Source organism: Gallinula chloropus, assembly GCF_964237585.1.
Source record: "Gallinula chloropus genome assembly, chromosome: 19".
Lineage (NCBI taxonomy): Eukaryota > Metazoa > Chordata > Aves > Gruiformes > Rallidae > Gallinula > Gallinula chloropus.
Genome location: NC_140104.1, coordinates 5392704 through 5413498, shown reverse-complemented (window position 1 = coordinate 5413498; position 20795 = coordinate 5392704). Strand labels below are relative to the sequence as shown.

General features: G+C 43.2%; 2 protein-coding genes across 3 annotated transcripts in view; one reads left to right on the top strand and one right to left on the bottom strand.

The window, feature by feature from the left end:
- The window catches only part of NF1 (neurofibromin 1), a gene marked incomplete at both ends in the record, with an annotated part of 87875 nt that overhangs the window by 62833 nt on the left and 4247 nt on the right, over nt 1-20795 (top strand). For both annotated transcript variants that reach the window (XM_084272852.1, XM_084272851.1), the window contains 21 exons: nt 4280-4712; nt 4952-5292; nt 6025-6227; nt 7245-7438; nt 8913-9053; nt 9278-9557; nt 10710-10924; nt 11136-11197; nt 11320-11434; nt 12106-12207; nt 13103-13243; nt 13352-13478; nt 14029-14160; nt 14673-14808; nt 15587-15744; nt 16641-16763; nt 17470-17597; nt 18249-18349; nt 19420-19562; nt 19983-20029; nt 20188-20404. In XM_084272852.1, coding sequence (XP_084128978.1) covers nt 4280-4712; nt 4952-5292; nt 6025-6227; nt 7245-7438; nt 8913-9053; nt 9278-9557; nt 10710-10924; nt 11136-11197; nt 11320-11434; nt 12106-12207; nt 13103-13243; nt 13352-13478; nt 14029-14160; nt 14673-14808; nt 15587-15744; nt 16641-16763; nt 17470-17597; nt 18249-18349; nt 19420-19562; nt 19983-20029; nt 20188-20404 — 3539 coding nt within the window. The remainder of the gene's footprint in view (nt 1-4279; nt 4713-4951; nt 5293-6024; nt 6228-7244; nt 7439-8912; nt 9054-9277; nt 9558-10709; nt 10925-11135; nt 11198-11319; nt 11435-12105; nt 12208-13102; nt 13244-13351; nt 13479-14028; nt 14161-14672; nt 14809-15586; nt 15745-16640; nt 16764-17469; nt 17598-18248; nt 18350-19419; nt 19563-19982; nt 20030-20187; nt 20405-20795) is intronic.
- EVI2A (ecotropic viral integration site 2A) lies at nt 34-792 on the bottom strand (the record flags this gene model as incomplete). The annotated part of the gene is made up of 1 exon (XM_084273271.1): nt 34-792. One exon carries the CDS (start codon nt 790-792, stop codon nt 34-36), a length of 759 nt encoding a protein of 252 aa, XP_084129397.1.

Sequence of the window (20795 nt, the reverse complement as noted above, 5' to 3'; positions counted from 1 at the left end):
AAGGCAAAAGAAGAGTTTTTACCGGAGTATGAATTAAATCTCGACTACGAAGTTGGTTACAATAGGTTTGTGTGGCTTCTGGTCTTTGTCATCTTGTTCATTATCTGTTTCTTTCGTGAGTTTCTCTGTGGTTTCATCTTTGGTTTTCCTTTGGATTGCAGCATCTCTCCCCGATACCAAGTCTTGCATGCTCAAGTCCATTCCTGTTGTGTCCTTAGACATCCTCTGCCATGTTCCTGCTGCAGTTGGCCACAAGCTGTTAGTTGCCAGAAGATCACCGTTGCTCCTGGGCCTACGTTTCCCTTGCTTAGCTTTTTTGAGATAGGACATTTTGTTTGCCAGTATGACCGTCGACAGAAATAAGAAGGTGCAGATAAGCACAAGTACTGCTATTATAACGAAGCAAATTAGTATAAGAGACTTGCTGTCTTCACAAGTTTCTTTTGCCATTGTACCCCTGGGTTTGCCATTATTCTTGGGTCCTCCCATGGCTGACACAGCACTTCTGGCAGGGGAAGATGTTGAATTTGGGGCCTTTGAAGGTAAGGACTGCAGGGGAGTCGTCTGCATTTTGAAAATCTTTGGCTTGCTGCTGGAATTGTACCTCAGAGGAGAATTGGGATTGGCTGTTGTTGGATTCTGTCTGCTACTTGGATTTGGGCTGATGGGATTCCAGGTTTCATTCACAGCCCTTGGATAATTGGTATGGTTTGCATTCATTTGCAGAAACCAAGAAAAGATGATCAGGACAGGGAAGGCCAAGTGTGGTTTGCTATGTGTCTTTGTCTTCATCATCCTATTGAGTCACCTGCAGAAGCACAAATTGGGGTGTTAGTTCAGCAAATGCTGGTTCTTAGAAGTTTGAATCCAACTTCTCAGGGAACAGCAGGCAGCAGCCTTTTGATGAAGAGCCTTTAATTTGACCTCAGTTTTAGTGGATGTCGGATGAAGAGGTTTGTGTACTCAGAATTCTGAAAGAATAGGTTGTCTTGAACATGTCACATTTGAGGAGAAGGTGTGAAGACTGAAAAAGAACGTGGGGCAGAGAGGACGGGAAGTGTTTCCTGCCGCCTGCTCGGTGAGGGGCTCTGTGGTAGTTCCTCCTCACAAAGCTGGCCATATTACAACTCTGAGCTCATACTTCTGCTTTTGCACAGTGAAAGTAGAGTTTACACAGGGGATTTTTTTTCACAACACTTTACACATGTAAAGTTTACAAATGATTGCTGCTTTCCTGTATCCCCGGGATGTGGGAAACGTAACCGTACTTGTAAAGACAGTCAGGTGAAACACTTGAGTCCCAAATGCTCCTGGAAGCAACAGCAGTAACTTAATTTCACTGTTGCTGTTTCTTAGCACACTCTGGAGCATTTAATAAATTTTTTCTTCTATATTGTTGGCAGGCTTCTTATCACAAATGCACCTCTCACAAGTTTCTCTCACAAACACGCTGCAGATTGTGACATTTTCTTTAAAAAGCCTGTGATAATTATGCCAATGGAATCACCATGAAACAGAATTAGTATGTTCTGTTTCACATTTGTGGTGTAGTCAAATTTGTGCCTGTCTGGAGACAGGAAACTGATCTTTGTCTTAGTCTGACACTAAGATGAGAACCACAGAGTGAGGTGACAAATCAGATGAGACTGAATCCCGTTTGCAAGTGTAAGACATGTTCAGACCTTAGGGTGTCTTATCCCATCCCACATCCCTTACACCTGTTTCCCTATTAAAAAGATGTACCTAAGAACATAAGGTTTCATTAGAATGTTGCAGACTACGTGTGGTTCAACTTTAAATGTGATAGAGAATGACCAACTGTAACAGTGCTATTTCTGTGAATACCTTGGTTCTAGGAGCTCTTACGTGAGGGGTAACAAAGCATGTCTGCTCTTGGCAAGATCAGGCAGGTTTGAAGTATTACGGTGCTCACTTGTAGCACGGTCAGAAGTTAGTGTGCCTCCCAAAGCTCCAAATACATCCACTCCCAGAAGCTGGAGGGGTGAGCTCACCTCACTTTCAGAACCCTCCACATTGCTGGAGTCCACCAGGAACACCAGAGAAGTGATGTGCCTGGTGTGCAACCAGGGCACATGCTGTGGGTATCCCTCCTTACATGGAGAGGCAGCAGCCAGCGCGAGCAAGGTACCTTGTGCTTTGCAGTGCAGCCCTAACAAAAATAGCTTCTGCTCCAGAATCCCTGTTAGGTTTGAACTAGAAACAGTCTCAGTAATCAACTACTGCTCAGGTTGAATTATCATCCTCATGTGGTACAGGGTGCCTGGAGGATGCCTCGGAGCACACTTTTAAAAGGCAAAACAGTAAAACCAGCAAAGGTTTTTTTTTTTCCCCTTTTGTAAAACCAAGACATTTCACACAAAGCTGCTGCGTGCCGTACAGAGCCGGGATGCGTTTGCCGGAACAGATACGCTCCAATATTCAGTGTTACTGCCTGAGGGTTGCAAATCTCTGCCTACTCTCTCCAAGAGTACAGTAGGTCCAGTGTCAGTTATAGCATTCTGGACCAGATGTGCTTTCCTTAAAAATAAACAGACTGATGTTGTTAAGGGCTTCACTTAAAGTCTTGAGAGCAAAGGAGCTGATCATTAAAAAAGAGCTGCTTTTTTCTTTTTAGTGCCACCCTTTGTGCCTAGGAGGTCTTCCATCAGTAGGCAGCAAGATCTGCAGGGCACAGGAACAACAGAGCTAAGTAGCGACTGTCACAAATTCTTTGGAGTCTGATTATGAATGATCTTTAACATCCCTAAAAATACAGTTATATCGGCTTCCTTCCCTCAGCTGGAGAATAAGAGTTTTACAGATTATTGCTATTTTTGAGTTACTTGAACTTCTTTAAAACTACTTCTAGGTAGGATTTTCTACAAAGAAACTCTGAAGTGGAAATTAAAATAGGAGAAAGAAAATGTGTACTCACCTTGCCAAGATGTAGTCAGAAGAAATTTGATGTTTCAGATATTTAGTCTTTGAACAATAAAAATGTCTTTGTGCGTATATATCTGCTCTTAGGATGCAAACGACCATTAATGTAAAGCAGGTTGGTTTAGACAATGCCAGTGTTTAAACAAATCTGTAACTGAAGTCATATGTCGTTTAAGGAGAGAACTAGAACCACAGAGATGACACGCTTCCTTTGTGTAACAACTATACCATGACACGTTAGGGGGAAAACACCAACTCGCCCAAATTAGCTCTGAAAACAACAGGAAGTTACACGGGGGGGAAAGAGTTGGTTTGGCGGACAAATATTCTACATGCAAGAAATTTCTCTCCTCAGTTATCCTACTACCCCTCACCTTAGCAAGAGCAGCGTCCGCGTACACTGCGACTGTGTGCTTACAGTGTTTATTGGCTCTCTCTGTAGCCTGTTGCTTTGGTGAAGGAGCTGAGTTGCTGGCTCGAAACAGCAGCAGCTATTGGAATGTGCATTAGGTGTTCGTACCCTGCGGCTGGGTTGGGTTTTAGTAAGTTGTTCCTAGTCAGATTTTGTCTGCTGTGCTAACTGTGGAGGGTTGGTTGTGGCAGGATACTGTCCAGCCATACAAAGCTTAGAGAATCGTTAAATGAGGACAGGAGGTTCTTTAACTTAATATTTGCCTACTGTCTGAATGGTTTTCTGGAAGGAGTTATTTTGTAGATGAGTGCTCTGCTCTCCTTGGAGGACTGGCCATTCTTCAAAGCACTCCAAGCATTAGTCTGTGCTGCAGTGTGTAGCAAACGAAATGAGTTTGAGATCTTTTGAAAATGTTGGGGTGTGGATGCTTAATTAGTCTTAAGACTTTGGAAATAAATCTGGTTTTCCACATACAAAAATAGATACACCTTGAGTCTCTAAGGAGATTAAAGTTTAGAGATAGACACTTTATTTTAAGGAAATTCTGAGCTCTTTTCAGGCAATCCAGTCCTGATCCAGCTGATGCACTGTTGCTCTCCAGCATGGATCTTATTTTGCCTTGTAGTTGAATAAACCTCCTGTCTGGCTGGAGGTGCCTTGGCTGCGGTAGGTTGTGTGGCACTTGAGAATGGAGTTGAGTTAAATCCCAAGCCAAGCTTTGTTCTACTGGGCACTAAGTGTGGTTGGAGTGCGTGCCTGAGGGATGAGTAACAGCCACCTTTCGGCTGTTGCTGCCGGTCCAGTGTCATTGCTTCAGAGTGATGGTGTCTGGTTTAGTGTAGTAGTAGTAGGTATAGTGTGCCACTTAAATGCTTGTAAGCAGATCCGAAATGCAAACCCAACAACCTCTGTCTTGTTTTCTTACAGATTCAAGACCGGTCAGATCAACGGCGATTTGTTGATATACCACGTCCTGCTAACTCTGAAGCCATACTATGCAAAGCCATATGAAATTGTGGTGGACCTCACACACGCTGGCCCCAGTAACCGCTTTAAAACAGACTTTCTTTCTAAATGGTTTGTAGTTTTTCCAGGCTTTGCTTATGAAAATGTCTCAGCAGTTTTTATTTATAACTGTAACTCTTGGGTCAGAGAATACACCAAATACCATGAAAGGCTCTTGACGGGTTTGAAAGGAAGCAAAAGGCTTATTTTCATAGACTCTCCGGGGAAGCTGGCAGAGCACATCGAGCATGACCAGCAGAAACTCCCAGCAGCTACCTTGGCTTTGGAGGAGGACTTGAAAGTGTTTCACAATGCTCTCAAACTGGCTCATAAAGACACCAAAGTTTCTATTAAAGTAAGTCCTTTTAATGCTCCTCCAAGTGAATTGTCACATTTTTTTATAAGGATTTGAGTGTGATTTTGCTGTCTCTTAATCCTGTCCTGTCTCGGGAAGAAATCACAGATTACTAGTACTTCTCTTTAGGAAATATACCATTTCATATGTTTATCTTGTATAAAATTAGGAGAATGAGCCTTTTGTATCTCTGTTTATTAACAGTAGGTGCTGAACCATTTTTCTGTTCTCTTCCTAAGGTTGGGTCGACGGCTGTGCAGGTGACGTCAGCAGAACGAACCAGAGTCCTGGGACAAACTGTGTTTTTAAATGACATATACTATGCCTCTGAAATTGAGGAGATATGTCTTGTTGATGAGAACCAGTTTACCTTAACCATTGCCAACCAAGGCACCCCGCTCACCTTCATGCACCAGGAGTGTGAAGCCATCGTTAGGTCCATCATTCATATACGGACGCGGTGGGAGCTGTCACAACCAGACTCCATCCCACAGCATACTAAAATTCGTCCTAAGGATGTCCCTGGAACACTACTGAACATCGCGCTGCTCAACCTGGGAAGCTCAGACCCCAGCTTGCGGTACAGATCTTTTAAATTAATAGCAACTTGGATCAAAAGCATAAATTCTTTCCAAGGTTTTCTTAGTGTGGGCAAGTCTGTCTTGAAGAAAACCATTTTTCTTCCACCACAACTCCATAAAAAGTACTTTTTAATATAAAGAAAGGGGGTTCTGTAGGTGAAGAAAGGCATATGTGCTGTCAGAGTAACGGAAGGCATATGGAAAACTTAATTTCTCTTGATAAGGAGACATAGGTATGCTTTGCAGTGTATGTTTATTAGGTATGTGTGATTTTCATGGTGCTGAACTTGTGGTTTAACAGGGAGCTGTACCTCTGGAGCAGGTGCTTGGTGCTTGTCAGAGGGCAGCCTGTGCCGGGTGGCTGGCTTGGGGGCAGCCCCTCTCCCTGCCACTCCCATACACCTGGAAATCCTGTGCAAATCCCTTGCATTTCCTGGAAGTGAAGCCCTTTCTGAGAAGTCCAGGACAGAGTCCTGCAAGCATAGTCTCTCACCTCACCCAGAATTGCTAATGCAAGTGAGAGAGTCCTTTCATTTCTCCGAGGCAGGTGATGTCTCTGAATCTTACCTGGTGCAAGGAAAAAGCTCAGGATTTGAGTGAACTCTCTCCTATAGCAGTATTGATTTGGTTTTTACAATGTCAGCACTGCTACTGTGATGCCTTGGTGTAATGTGTGTTTTTTAAACTGTACAAGAAAACTCTTACAAGTCACGTTGCTTGCTTTGTTACAGGTCTGCTGCCTATAACCTCCTATGTGCCTTAACCTGTACCTTTAATTTAAAGATTGAGGGCCAGTTACTGGAAACTTCAGGTCTGTGTATTCCTGCCAACAACACGCTATTTATTGTATCTATTAGTAAGACTCTTGCAGCTAACGAACCTCACCTTACCTTAGAGTTCTTGGAGGAGTGTATTTCTGGATTTAGCAAATCTAGTAAGTAACACTAGTATTCCTTAATGCTAACCATGAATTTGAAAAGATTTAGGTTGGTAGCTGTCTAGCTTAGGCAATTAAGCCGCCTCATGTTACTAAGTCAGAGTAACTTTAAATTGCAAATGCTCCTGCCAGACTTTTTAGCTGTTTTCAAGATTATCCGTTTATATCTGTTTCTTAATGATCAGGTTGTGTAATGCTGTAAAGCTGGGCAGTTTCACAAGCAGGAACAGCATCTCTTGCAGCAAACCCATGGCTCCTCACAGCTGGATGCGTCCTTTCTGTCTCATAAAGTAGATTTTTTTCTTTTTAAAGCAACTGCCTTTTAATGTTAAAAGAAGTTTTACTTGACATCTCCTGCCATTAGAGGATTAAGCTCATTCAGAGAGATCACAACACAAACCATTTGTTTCTTACTATGGACAGTTTTGTCTGGCCAGCGCTTGGCATAGATCTGTCAGGCTGGTACTAACTCACCAGACGCAGAGACTGATACATAACAAAGCCAGAATTTGGGGTCCATGATAGTGACGGTTTGTACTCTGGAGTGTACATCCACTCAGGAGTTACAGGTTCTCCAGCCACCCCAGGATTCATCTCTCCAGATTGATTCTCTTTCTCAATTGTAAATCTGGTTCTGTCGCACCGCTCCTGTCATGCTTTCCTCCCGAGCATAATGCAGCTCTGACTGCACTGCTGGAAGCTTTAAGAATACGTTGTCTGGATTAAAACCAAATTACCTTAAGTAGTCCTGCCTAATACTGAAAGTACACATCTTTATGTCACGTCGCTTAAGATATTAAACTGTCAATGTCTCCTTGCCAGGTTCCTACAGATGTCCCTGGGGGGGTTAGAGTATGTCTCTTCTTGAGCCTGGTCTGGGCACCCAGTGTTACTTGCTCAGCTCTGCTAGCAATTATTCTAGACAATAAAACTGAATAGTGTTTGCAAATAATGACGTGCTTGAAAACGGAGACCAGTGCTGATTCTGTGTTACAAGGTGAATTTTCATTTCAGGTATCGAACTGAAACATCTTTGTCTGGAGTATATGACTCCCTGGCTGTCCAACCTGGTCCGATTCTGTAAACACAATGATGATGCGAAGCGCCAGCGCGTCACTGCTATTCTCGATAAGCTTATAACAATGACCATCAATGAAAAACAGATGTATCCTTCCATTCAAGCTAAGATATGGGGAAGTCTTGGACAGGTACAAATTCTGCTTCATTTATTGCAATTTGTGTGTAAGCAGATTATAGAGCTTTTAACCACCTAAATATTAATGCAGAAACGTTAAATGGAGCTTGGCAGGACCAAAGTATATTGGCTGTACCAGGAGTAGCGTGCAAATTCTTGTGAAGTTTTCTGTCTCTGAAATACTGCATTAACTCATTCATGAACTCTGGCTTTTACAAACATGTCACTGGTCCCCGCTGAGAACTGAAGATTAGAAGTCTTTGGTATTAGAAGCAGCTGTGGCCCTTGGTGGTAATTATTTCATTGAACCCCCTGGATGCCCAGGCTCTGGATGGAAGGAACACTACAGCATTCAGTGGCGTATTCAGCACGTGGTGCTGCAAGAACTCTTCCTTTTCTCTTTGCACTTCTGAAATGAGGCATTTTAATTACAATTAATAGAATATCACTCCTCCTGTTCATCATTAGCTTAACACTTTTTAAATCCTGGCCTTGTCCTCCCTGCAAACCAAAGGAAGGAAATACATAAATAAAGTTGACATCATCTGTGGTGTATAAGGAGGTGTAGACAGATGAGACAGGCGTTACATGCTGTGGCCAGGCTTGCTCACAGGCTTTTCATCAGCTTCCTCATTGCCATACTATGTTTATTTTTTAACTGCCATCCCACCCAATGCAGCATCACAAGGCTGCTGCTGGAGCAGAGCTGGCACACAGATGCACAGGAGCATTTCATGGCTTGGTTCACTTGGAGGGTGGGGGAAGTATTTTGAAAGCTTAGATCCCCCTGTGAGCAACGTCACTGTTACATCCAGCACGAGAGTCTGTTAGTGGGGAAGAGATTTTAATTCCTCAGCAGTGGGTGGCAGTTCTGTTGCTGACTCGGTTGACCCAGGATTTCAACTGTATGAGGAGAGCTGAATTTGAACCAGTGTGAGATAGTGTTACCCTTACCCCTGCGTCGCAGTTAGTCCTCTGCGCATGTGGGCTGACCTGGCTCTTACCTCCATCTGTTAAGTGTGGTTTAAATTTTGTTGCATGTGAGAAGAAACTTGTGTGACTTGTAGCTGTATTCACCCATAGCTAGTGCTCTAAGCAAAACCTTTGACAGCCTATATCTTGCCTATTTCTTGGAAATACATGTTCTCCATCTCCAAATCCAAGCATTTCTTCACTGGGTTCAGCATTTTATGAATAGTTACACTTCAAAATGGGAAACAAAAAGAATACAAACTAAATTTCTGTTTCTGCACACTTCTCAAGCACTTTGATCTGGAGTAAAACATGATGGAATTAATCTTTATGGTTTTATCATTTGCATTAGGCCTTTTTCCCCAAGGATAAGGAATCACTAAAGCCAACACTACAGTTTTTAGTAGTTGTGCATCTTCAGCAAAAAAAAATAAAAATCACTTATTGGAAAGGTGTGTTACATGGAAAAATAAAATCAGTCTCACTGATAAAAATGAATTCTTTCTCTCTGTCAGATAACGGATCTCTTGGATGTAGTGCTGGACAGTTTCATCAAAACTAGTGCCACAGGGGGCTTGGGATCCATAAAAGCCGAGGTTATGGCAGACACAGCTGTAGCGCTCGCCTCTGGAAACGTCAAATTGGTTTCAAGCAAAGTGAGTTCCCTCTTTGACTTTGTTTCCTTTTATATGGTAATATTATATAATAACACCACTCCGAGATGCTTTCTGGTAACTCAGCCCAGGCAGTAGTGCAAGACCCATGATAAAATAGGTCCTGAGCCACAGTATAATTCCTGTGTGAAGTTGTAACGGTTTTTACTGAAGGTTTGAGCTCTGCTCTTCATTGGAGTGAAACAAAATGGTTGTTGTCTTCTCAGGTCATTGGAAGGATGTGTAAAATAATTGACAAGACATGTCTGTCTCCTACTCCTACGCTGGAACAGCACCTGATGTGGGATGATATTGCTATTCTAGCACGTTACATGCTGATGCTCTCCTTCAACAACTCTCTGGATGTGGCAGCACATCTCCCCTACCTCTTTCATGTCGTTACTTTGCTGGTGGCCACTGGTCCCCTTTCCCTTAGAGCTTCCACGCACGGTCTCGTCATCAACATCATTCATTCTCTTTGCACTTGCTCACAGCTTCACTTCAGTGGTAAGTTCCTTTCGGATTTTCAGTCAAGCCTGAGTGCTCTTTAGTTTAAGAAATATTTGAGGCATCTTTCCCTCTTTTAAACTATTTTGAGAGCTTGAAAACACCATGTTGTATTTCAGCTTGCATGCAAGGCCGAATGAGGGTATGATCTACAGCAAATGAGTATGGAACTACAAAACGACTGTCTGGGTTAGAGCAGGTGCATAATGGAGTTTGTTTGGGTACTGGGTGTTAGAAAAAGAGAAGAAAGTCCCAGTGAGTTCCTGTAACGTGGAGAAAGGAGAAAATACAGCCGAGTTAAAACTGGCGGGTGTGCATCTTCTGAGTGGTTGCATAATGTAGTAACAAAAATATCAATTACATAAGGGAATTGTGAAACTATACTGTTAGAACAGGTACTTTGCATACTGCTGTATTTTCACAGTCCTAAAATAATTGGTATCAGCAAATGTGTAGCTGTCGCTTCTTGCCACAGAAGTACAGTATAAACACAGGCTGGATTTGATATGGAAAAAAAAAGTTTATGTAATACTGTCTCTTTTTTAAGTATTTAGAAGCTTATTTTTATCTATATATATCTGCAGAGTGAGTGTGTGAATACAGATACTTATATGTAGGTATAAAGAAAAGCTTTGCTTTGATGCAGAGAGCAAGGCAAGGCTTCCTGTTTCACCGAGGAATTTGAAGTACACTAAAAGGCAAGTTCAGAATTGTAAAAATATCAGTGCTAGTAGCAGGGCCGTTGTTTTCTTCTGGTTTGAGTGGCTTTCTTCATTTCAGTGCCAGAGCCAAACCCAGAACTGGGTTGTAGTGTGAGCTCAGAGTACTGTTGGCATGTCAAAGCAGGAACGTTCCAGGTTTCCATTTTCTGATCAGGGTTGAGGAAAAGTCTCGCAGAACCACATCTTCAAACAAGTTTCTCTCTACCTGTTTTTAGAATGCATCTTCCTGATGGCTGGTTTCAGAGTCTGTGCAGCAGACCGCAGCTCTCGTGGCGTGCTCAGGGAGAAGTAGCAAAGAAAGCTGTGTTGGAATGTGCAGAGTGACATGTGGGATGATTATCTACTCATGTGTTCATGGGAGGGTGAGCTTAAGAGTGTTGAAAATATGGATTGGATTTCAGTAGTTTAATATGTAAAAATTTTTCAACAGAGGAGACCAAGCAAGTTTTAAGGCTGAGCTTGACTGAGTTCTCCCTGCCCAAGTTTTATTTGCTGTTTGGAATCAGCAAAGTGAAGTCAGCTGCAGTCATAGCATTCCGGTCCAGCTACCGCGACAGGTCGTTTTCACCTGGGTCCTATGAAAGGGAGACCTTCGCCCTGACTTCCTTGGAAACTGTTACTGAAGCTCTGTTGGAGATCATGGAGGTATGTGGTTCAAACCAAACCAAACTCTCCCTAAGGGAAAAGGGTACTGTTTGTGCTTTCTGCCAGCAAGCGGTGTGGTGAGATGTGCCTCCTGTGATAGTCACTCAAGAGCTGACTTGGAAGAACTAAACCAACTGTACATTCTGAGTTTTAGAAATACTTTTTTTTTTTTTTTAATGTTACATGATTCAAACAATATCATTCTTTTTAGGCTTGTATGAGGGATATTCCAACGTGCAAGTGGCTGGACCAGTGGACTGAACTAGCTCAAAAGTATGTAGTACATCTCAAAATGTAATCCCTGCCTGTGTCCTACATTTAGAATGCCCAGCTTTTCCTCAAACAGCCTCTGGGTTGTATATTGGTTTAATATAACATACTCTTTTCCTCCATAGGTTTGCATTCCAGTATAACCCATCCCTGCAGCCAAGAGCCCTTGTTGTCTTTGGCTGTATAAGTAAACGTGTGTCCCACGGACAAATAAAACAAATAATCCGGATTCTTAGCAAGGTAATAGACCCAATGTACCTGAAAGCGATTTGGTGGCAGGAAGTTTGATTGGCATTGTGATTTCTAGTGTACCAGTAGTTTCCAACATTGAGTTTAAAATTTGAGACTCTGAGATTGATATAGAAGTCAGACCTTAACTAAGTGAGAAATTTCCTCTTAAGGCATTTAGCTGCATGCACATGATTCACAGCTTCCTCCCTTTTAAAGGAAGTTAATAATCTGATGTGTGTAAAAGCAACGAAGAGCAGGACATTCATATAACAAATCTCTGCAACAGACTGCCTAGCTTTTCATGACATTCCATGTTGTCTGAAGAAGGCTGCTTTCCTCAGCAAGTAAGCAGTCTGTTAAATGCTTCCTTTAAGAATTAAATTAAAGTTTTATGGACATAAACTTTAATTGAGCAGCATCTGAATTGTAAAAGAGTGATTCTCTAGTTCTTGCACCCAATCCCGCACCCTTACCTTGTTAATACACATTGTGCAGTTGCTTTCAGCCATATGTGTATCTCTGCTGTGTTTGTAAATGTCCTTGAGAACTGGCTTAAAGTGAGCTCCAGCTTTGTAAACTAACTCAGAGCAAAAATTATTGTTTAGAGCTTTGAACTTCTTTTTACAAAGCAAAATCTAACTATGGTTGTATTTTTAATTACTCTTCTTTTCTCTGAAAAGGGGCTTGAGAGCTGTTTAAAAGGGCCTGATAATTACAATAGCCAAGTCCTGATAGAAGCTACGGTAATAGCACTCACCAAGCTGCAGCCTCTTCTCAATAAGGTAAACAAATGGAGTTTGAGAGTAAACAGAGAACCTATTTTGTGAATAACCTTTACAATAACGGGTAGAAGCTCAAAAATGCAAGTGCTGTGGTGTCTGAAGTTCACGCTTCACTGCTGTGACTCATGCTGGAAAGTACACATGGGAAATACGTCAGACGCTGGGCGTGGGACCTGCGTGATGGGCTCCGAAATGCTCTGGAAGGTCCTTCTGCTTTGTCAGACTGTGCCACAGCAGTGTGGGCAAAAGCCTGACTGAATGCTTTCCAGAAGGTGTTCAGTCTTGGCTTTCACACATTTAATGGCTAATCCGTGCTTTTCAGACGGCAGCTTGTGGTAGAGGTTCGCCTCACATGCTTGGGTATGAAGTTAGTTACTTAGGAGTTCGTTATGTGATCAGCGTGCCAAGGAGCGTGCTGTCAGTGAAGAGCCTCGTGGATTTTTACTGTTCATAAATAAAAGTTGTTCCTCAAAGAATCTCCTTTAGAGACCCAGGATTGGTAGAATGTTGGTTCTCTCAGTTCTCTTTCTGACTGGGAGCAGAAATCACCCATCCTGTTACACGTGCAGAATCACAATCCATTCTTAGTGTGCGCTGTCGAGTCGGTAATGGGAGACACACGTTCCTGTTCAGCCTGGTGCAGGGCAGGACGCATCCAGCACTGTTCCCAGTGAGGAAAGGGGCACGTGCCTCATGGGGGGAAAGGCCTGAAATGAATTTACTTTCCACTCCACACTGGTGCAGGGCATTAAGACTATGGGTTCATACAAAGGGCTGTTCTGTTGGGATGGACGTGGATGAGGGCAGAGCCTGTGGCTGGAAGGATGGTGACACAGATGCCAACCCGGTGTCTGTCCGAGGTGTCCTTCACTCGTGTATCTCTCTTTCCTTCCAGGACTCCCCAATGCACAAGGCTCTCTTTTGGGTAGCCATGGCAGTCCTGCAGTTGGATGAAGTAAACTTGTACTCAGCAGGTACAGCACTACTGGAGCAGAATCTGCATACCTTGGATAGCCTCCGAGTGTTCAACGATAAGGTGAGCAAGCCCTCATAAATTCCTCTTGTATGGCTTTCGGACAAATCCTGGAGCTGTGATGAGTAACTTTCGATGAGGTACTCCTGTGTGTTCTTTTTTCTGGGTCAGAGCCCAGAAGAGGTGTTTATGGAGATCAGGAGGCCACTCGAATGGCACTGCAAGCAGATGGATCATTTTGTGGGGCTAAATTTCAACTCTAACTTTAACTTTGCACTCGTGGGACACCTCCTGAAAGGTAAGAATACGTACCACTCTTCACTTGAAACAAACACTCTCAGTTCAGAAATGAGAGCAATTCCGAGGGTAACAGGGAGAAAAATGGGTGGTGGATTTTAAGTAACTTGGATTACCAAGTAGGCACAAAATTAAATGTTCTTTGACTACAGGCCTGTGCCAGGTTTCTTGTGTGCAGGTCCTGTGAAGGTCTTTGATGACGATACCTGTCACAGGGTGTGTGGCTTCATTTGCCACAGCTCTTGCCTGCTTCCTCCAGGAAAGCTGTCTTCCTTGGTGTTTACCCATGTTTAGGTTCACTTCTTTTAGAAGGCTTTTGTGAGATGGTAATGTACGTACAGACGTTGGAAATGCTGTGATTTTGGGGGAGGGACGGAAGGCGTTAGTCTCGAGTGTGCAGTTTCTCTTAGCGTTGTGCCTCCTCACCCTTGATATGAAGCTTCCTGAGAACGTGCTGAAAAACATTTCTAAATATTTTCAAGTTATTAACACTACATAAATACACATTTGAAATTGTACACAATATTTGGTTTCTTAACCTCATCCCTTAGGGTACAGGCATCCTTCTCCTACCACTGTAGCAAGAACCGTGAGGATTTTACATACACTACTAGCTCTGGTTAACAAGCACAGGAACTGTGACAAGTTTGAGGTGAACACCCAGAGCGTGGCTTACCTAGCAGGTAAAATTAAACAAACTAATCTTCTTTTCAATCTGTGCTAACTGAAAAGGAATGGGTTCTTGTGGGAATTCTTACTGGTTTAGGTTGATAAAAGTAATCAGCGTAGAGGAAACTTGTAACTGGAGGTGGAGGAGTGTCTGGACTAGGCTGGGGTACAGCCTTAAAGCTCCCTGTGCCTGAAGGCATGCTGGCATGGGACCTGCTGTGTGACCTTGGAAATACTTCAGGGAGGCTGAAGGTTTCCTGGGTTAAGTGTGTGTCTTGGAGCATTCCAGTTTCTAGTGGTCTGGAAACACAAACTGTGGCCGTGCCAGGGCAGATGTTTGAATTCTCTGTTTGGATGGGGAATATAATTCTTTTGAACTGATCTGCTTTTAATCTGTGCCTTTCAGCAAGGTGTAGTTACATCTCAGTGGTCGTCTTTATGCCAAGTGAAAAAGTAATTGATGGAATTACATTCTTCAGTGCAATCCTACTGTGGGAAACTGATGTTGGCTCTCTTTGAATTCTAGCTTTGCTGACAGTATCTGAGGAAGTTCGGAGTCGCTGCAGTCTAAAACATAGGAAGTCTCTCTTGTTGACAGACGTTTCGATGGAAAATGTTCCTATGGATACATATCCCATACATCACAGTGACACTAGGTATAGGTTGGTTGTCTCACTTTTAGATAAAGTATCCAAATTTCAGTGTCTCTTTACATTATCTAAAGGTAACCTGTGGTACACTTAAAACTGAAATGCACGCTCGTAAAGCGAAGTTCCTGTTCTGTTACTGGTTCCAGACCAATAACCCACTTAAACTGTGGTACTGTGATCAAGAGTCAGAAAAATGTGGGTGTCGAACTCCTGTAGATTTAATTTTGAGATCTGTAAAGCCATTTCAGGGCTTAACTCCTGCAGAGCTGCTTAAACTCTTTGTGAACCTCCTTCTACAAGACCTAATTTCGCCTCCGTATTCCTGATATTTTAGAAGGAAGTTTTGGTTCTTTGTACTAAGTGATCACTTGGTCTGTGTCATTGGAAGATCTTGACACCTTATGGGCTGTCTATAAGCAATCTCAGAGATGAGCTGAGGAAATGATGTGGAGAGGCGATTCTCACCATAGGGAGCATTGCTGTGTCCCTCTTCAGCATCCAGCATGGAGTAGCTGATTATTACATATCCTTCATCTTGCCTCATAGGCTGATTTGCTTGTGTTCTTTTCCTTGTTTTATTTTTATCTAGTGATCATTACATTCCTATCAGATTGTTAGTTATCAGGCAAGTTCTGCAAGCAGAGTAATTATTTCTTAATATGTATTTTCGGGAGATGAACCCGTTAGGAAAGGTGGGTTTAATAAAGGATGGTTTGGCCAGTTGAAAACTTTATGCCTAAATGTGCGCAGTTTTTAAGGTTTTCTTAATTTAATTTCTCTGCACTTTCAGGACACTAAAGGAAAATCAACCATGGTCATCACCAAAGGGGTCAGACAGACACCTGGCTGCCAGTTACCCGACAGTGGGACAGATAAGCCCTCGAACACGAAAATCCATGAGTTTGGATATGGGGCAGCCTTCCCAAGCGAACACTAAAAAGCTTCTAGGTTATTAAGATAACTAATTTACTAATTTGTCTACAGAATGCCTCGGGAATTGTTACTGGAGAAAAATGATACTTGTATTTATTCTGACTTCAGGTGCTTATTCGGGGCGCAGAGGAGTACGTGCAGTTTCTGTCAAACAGATTAGAGAACACTGTACAGTTACAGGGGACTAATTCAGTTCTTTTGAGCACAAAAGGGGAAGCAAGAGTGACGTGTGTGGTGAAGCAGAAAAAAAAAGAGGAAAAAAAATAAGGGGGGGGATATTCCAGACCCTGAGGAGTCATAGTGCCAGTTCTCTGCCACCAGCCCTCTTTCAGCAAAATCGAGCAGCTGGATACCTCAGCGTATCGAATGCTGTATCTTCTGCTAGAAGAGATGGTCCCCAAAACATTGAGATGTTTTGGAAGCAATCTGACTTCTGTTCATGGCTTCTCAGTGCATCGTCTTTACAAGCAAAGTCTTAATACCAGAGCAGTGAGCTGAGTTGTTTTGCTTACCTTGTGTTACCCTTTTGCGTTACACGGTGTGTATGGAAGGAGAGGGGGGGCATTTCTTTCATGACGATCCTGTTACGGCTTCCTTTTCAGTAATCACATTTTGGCATGTTGATTCGATGTGATGTGTTGACCAGGAACCCATAGCATGCCCACAGCTCACATACTGGAATAGATTGCATGCTTTCCTCATGTACTGTGAAGCATTTTGGAAACTGTGATGGAGAGCGGCATGGTGTGATCGTACTTTCTCTGCCATCCCTGAAAATGATGATGATGATGATGTCCCCAGATTCCTGTCAGTACGGTGTAGATAGGAGAGTAGTTTGGCCAGAAAATCAGAAATAGTTAGAATATGGATTTAGGTTTAATGTTTTTAATTGCCTGATAAATTGTTTTTAGGTACAAGGAAAAGTTTTGACCATTTGATATCGGACACAAAGGCTCCTAAAAGGCAAGACATGGAATCTGGAATCACAACGCCTCCCAAAATGAGGAGAGTAGCCGAAAATGATTATGAAATGGGTGAGAAACAGGACTACCATTTTCAGAATAATACTAATTATAAATGCTTTGTATATACATACAAAGGATTCTTTCTAAATTCAATGTTTATTTGCCTAGGTGACTACATGGTAAGAGAGAAATACCTTTCTTAGCAGTGGCTTCTGGACAGTACAGTCTTCCACATCACTGGCAACTGAAGTTTGAATTGGAGTTGCTCAGTTTGCAGATGCAGAATAAGGGGCAGCTGTGAAGTACAGCATACAGGAGTGCAATACATAAATAAAATTTGGCTTGTTTTAAGTTAATAAGCCCTAGCTGCAAATTTCTGCAGGAGATGGAGCACGACCTAATGCCTAGAATGCCTCTCTTCATCTTCCCCCCCATCTGCTTCCTGTGCCCCCACCCCCAATTGCAATGCAAGACCAGGGTTCTTCTGGTGTATCTGATGTCAGCCTGCTGCCTGACCCTGAGCACGGTACTTACCACCCCTGGGCCTGTATTTCACTGCACAGGAAATTGGGGTTAGTGTTTGCCATCTGATGATACATCCCATGTAGTGGTCCAGCGCTGCCAGTATTACAGCATAGCTGTTGCTTTGCCACTCTTATGAAAAGGCTGGTGACCTCTGAAGTCTGCGTACGACTGAATGTGCTGTGTGAGAGCCAGTTCTGCTTTGATCTGGGTTCATTTTGCTTTGGATGAGTTGCTCTTTTTTATCTGGCAGAAACCCAGCGAATATCACCACAGCAACACCCACACCTCCGGAAAGTTTCTGTTTCTGAGTCAAATGTCCTCCTAGATGAAGAAGTTCTGACTGACCCAAAAATCCAAGCCCTGCTGCTTACAGTTCTTGTAAGCTTTCTTTCTGTGTATTGTCTGTTCATTTCTGATGTTCTTTTATCTTCCAAAGCAGCATATGAGCAGCGTTTCTAAACTTACACAGATCAGAATCACTTCTTTAGGAGTGGCTTTTAGAAACTCATTTAAATGGTCTGTGAGAGCAAATAGGAATTCTCGTTATTCTCTGTTGTTTTGTGGAACATGTCCAACAGTTGTCCCTTTTTCCTGTCCCTTTTTTATCACAAACTAATTTTACATAATTAAAGGATATTAATTTGTGAGTCTAAAAAGTTGAGAGGTGAAAACTGCTGGATAATGCAGTTTAAAAATTACTAACTGGTGCAGTATGATAGTGCTTCCTTCAGATGAACCAACACAGTTACCACTCCTGATAGCATTCAGAAAGACTCAGTCACCACTTTTATTAAAAACTTGGAGGGGTTTTTGGCCAAAATAGGCCAAATAGAAGCTATTACTGGCTGGTTGTACCCACATACCCATGAAACGACTCGATTCCATGTCCAGAGAGAATGTAGATTCACCTTGTGCAATGCTGCTTTCTGCTACTTGGAAATCTTAAAACCTTAAGCTACAACGACAGAAGCCTGTAATGGCTCAAATTAAATCAGAAGCGTGCTAATTGAATCCTTTGCCTTATGACAGGCAACGCTAGTGAAGTACACTACTGATGAGTTTGACCAGCGGATTCTGTATGAGTACTTAGCAGAAGCCAGTGTTGTCTTCCCAAAGGTCTTTCCTGTTGTGTAAGTATCTGAAACATTGTTTGTGATGCCTCAGTACCTGGCCCTTTGGGCCAGGGCGGCAAGTGTGAGGAACTCATTTTTGGGGTGGTACCTGCGGGCTGGCCAGGGCTTGCTGAGGCAAAAGAATTGTCTGTGTTCAACAACTGTGATGCTCGTGCTAAAACAGGCACCGCGAGGTACCACGAGTACAGATGGCCCTCAGAAGCACCCGTCAGTGTTGCAGGCAGTTTGGCAGAGCGTGGGAGCTCGGTGCTGTTGCTAGGGAGCCTCTGCAGCCACCAGCTCCTCTAAACGCTTTGCTGCCATTGCTCTGGTCCAGTGACTGGCAGGGCTTGGTCGCTTTATTGATGCTGCAGAGATGTGAATCGCTTCTCAGCAAGTCAATAATATCTACTGCCTCTGAAGGGCTGATTTGACCCCAGTCAGACCAGGTTTTGCAGTTGGTACCCCAGGTGCATATCAAAACTGGTTTAGAGCATTGTTCAGGGTACTCTGTGGGTGGATTTCTTAAGGTGTCTGCTAAAAGTAGTGTTCAATGGAGTCAGGGTATGTAAGGGAAGCCCAAACTGTCAGAAATTTGATGAGCAGACTTTTCGAACCCACCGGAGCATGAATTAAAAGTAACAGTAAAGTAATGTCAAAGTACAGGCGAGTTCTGGGAGCTACTGATACAGCAGCTGTAAGTGGCCTTTGTAGTAAAACACCCATGGTTGAGATCTGCAGGGGAGCTGAGTGTGGCAGTGCTCCCACCGCTTTGAAAAGCTGCTCTCAAATTCCAGCTCTGACGTCTACACACATCCAGGGAATGATTTTTTTTGGTTGAAAGTAACTAAAATACTTGCAATTTCAAGTGCTAGGTGGGTGCTTTGGTGGGTGGGGGTGTTAGTACAGTTTTATGAAGGCATCACACATTGTTGGAGCCCTCCCCAAACACACAGGAATTGTGTTCTACTGCTGGAGTCACCAGGGTTTGATAATCCCACCTTAACTGCTCTTTGCTGAAGCCATGTGGGAACTGCAGATGTATTTTATTTAATGAACAAAAAATAAGCTGCTTCTCTTTTCTTCAGGCATAATTTATTGGATTCCAAGATCAATACCCTGCTATCCCTGTGCCAGGATCCAAATTTGTTGAATCCGATTCATGGGATTGTTCAGAGTGTTGTTTACCATGAAGAGTCTCCACCCCAGTACCAAACTTCTTATCTACAGAGTAAATATTATTCCTTTTTTTTTTTAATTCCTGCTGTATTTTAAGTTAGATTCACCACTGAAAATGTTTCAGAACTGCAGCCCAAATAAAATAGTAAGAGTTGAGAGAAACATCAGTGTTGACATAAACTTAACACAAGATATGTGTTCACATGCTAAGTCTGCCCTTTCTAATGCCAACAAGAACAACTTGTATTGTGGTTCTGAGATTTCGAGGGGTTTTCAACTTACATCTTCCATATACAAATGAAAATGCCTTAATTTTGTTACACATGGTCTGGGCAAAACTTAGTGCTGCATCTCCAAGTGAAACCATTTCATCTCCATCCCTGAGGAGCCCAGGTGATGTGCTGTGTGCACTGTCTGGTGGCCTGTCAGCAAGAAGGGTTCTGTGGTAACAGTATCCCATTTGTTGTTGCAGGTTTTGGGTTCAATGGGTTATGGAGGTTTGCTGGCCCATTTTCTAAGGTAAGAGCCCCACGCTGTGTGTAACCTGAGGAGTGTTTTGCCTTTGTTTCCTTTATGGAGCATGTCAGTGCTCCAGGAAAGGTGCAGATAAAGGACAAGATCTAGAATTTCTACGTGCAAGAACCAATTTCTCTCTCTCTTCCCCTTTTCACCCACAGCAAACACAGATCCCAGACTACGCCGAGCTCATAGTGAAGTTCCTGGATGCCTTGATTGACACATATTTGCCTGGAATTGATGAGGAAACCAGTGAAGAGTCTCTCCTGACACCCACGTCTCCGTACCCTCCGGCGGTGCAGAGCCAGCTCAGCATCACTGCGAACCTCAACCTGTCCAACTCCATGACGTCACTTGCGACCTCCCAGCACTCCCCAGGTCAGTGGCTGCGGCGGCTCCGTGTCCGTTGCGGGGAGACACCGAGTCCCCTGGCTGTGCAGACGAACGTGCAGCCTCGCCATCCCTGCATGTGTCTGCATCACCCATCATTGCATTCCTGAGTCAGAGGAGTACGAAGCTGTTTACTAAGCTCTGACACTGGTATTTCGGATGTTGGGCTTTGTCCAGCACAGCAGCTCCCAAGTCATTACACGTGAAGGAAATAGTGTGAAGTGCATCAGAACAGCAGCTGCATCTTAATACAGAGCGTGCGCAGCAGTGGAGCCCTGGAAGTCATTAAATACATAATCATGATATTTTGGAAGGAGCATAATGCCTGTCTGGGCACTCCAGGGATGCTCCTATTAGGAAAAATAATCCATAATGGTAC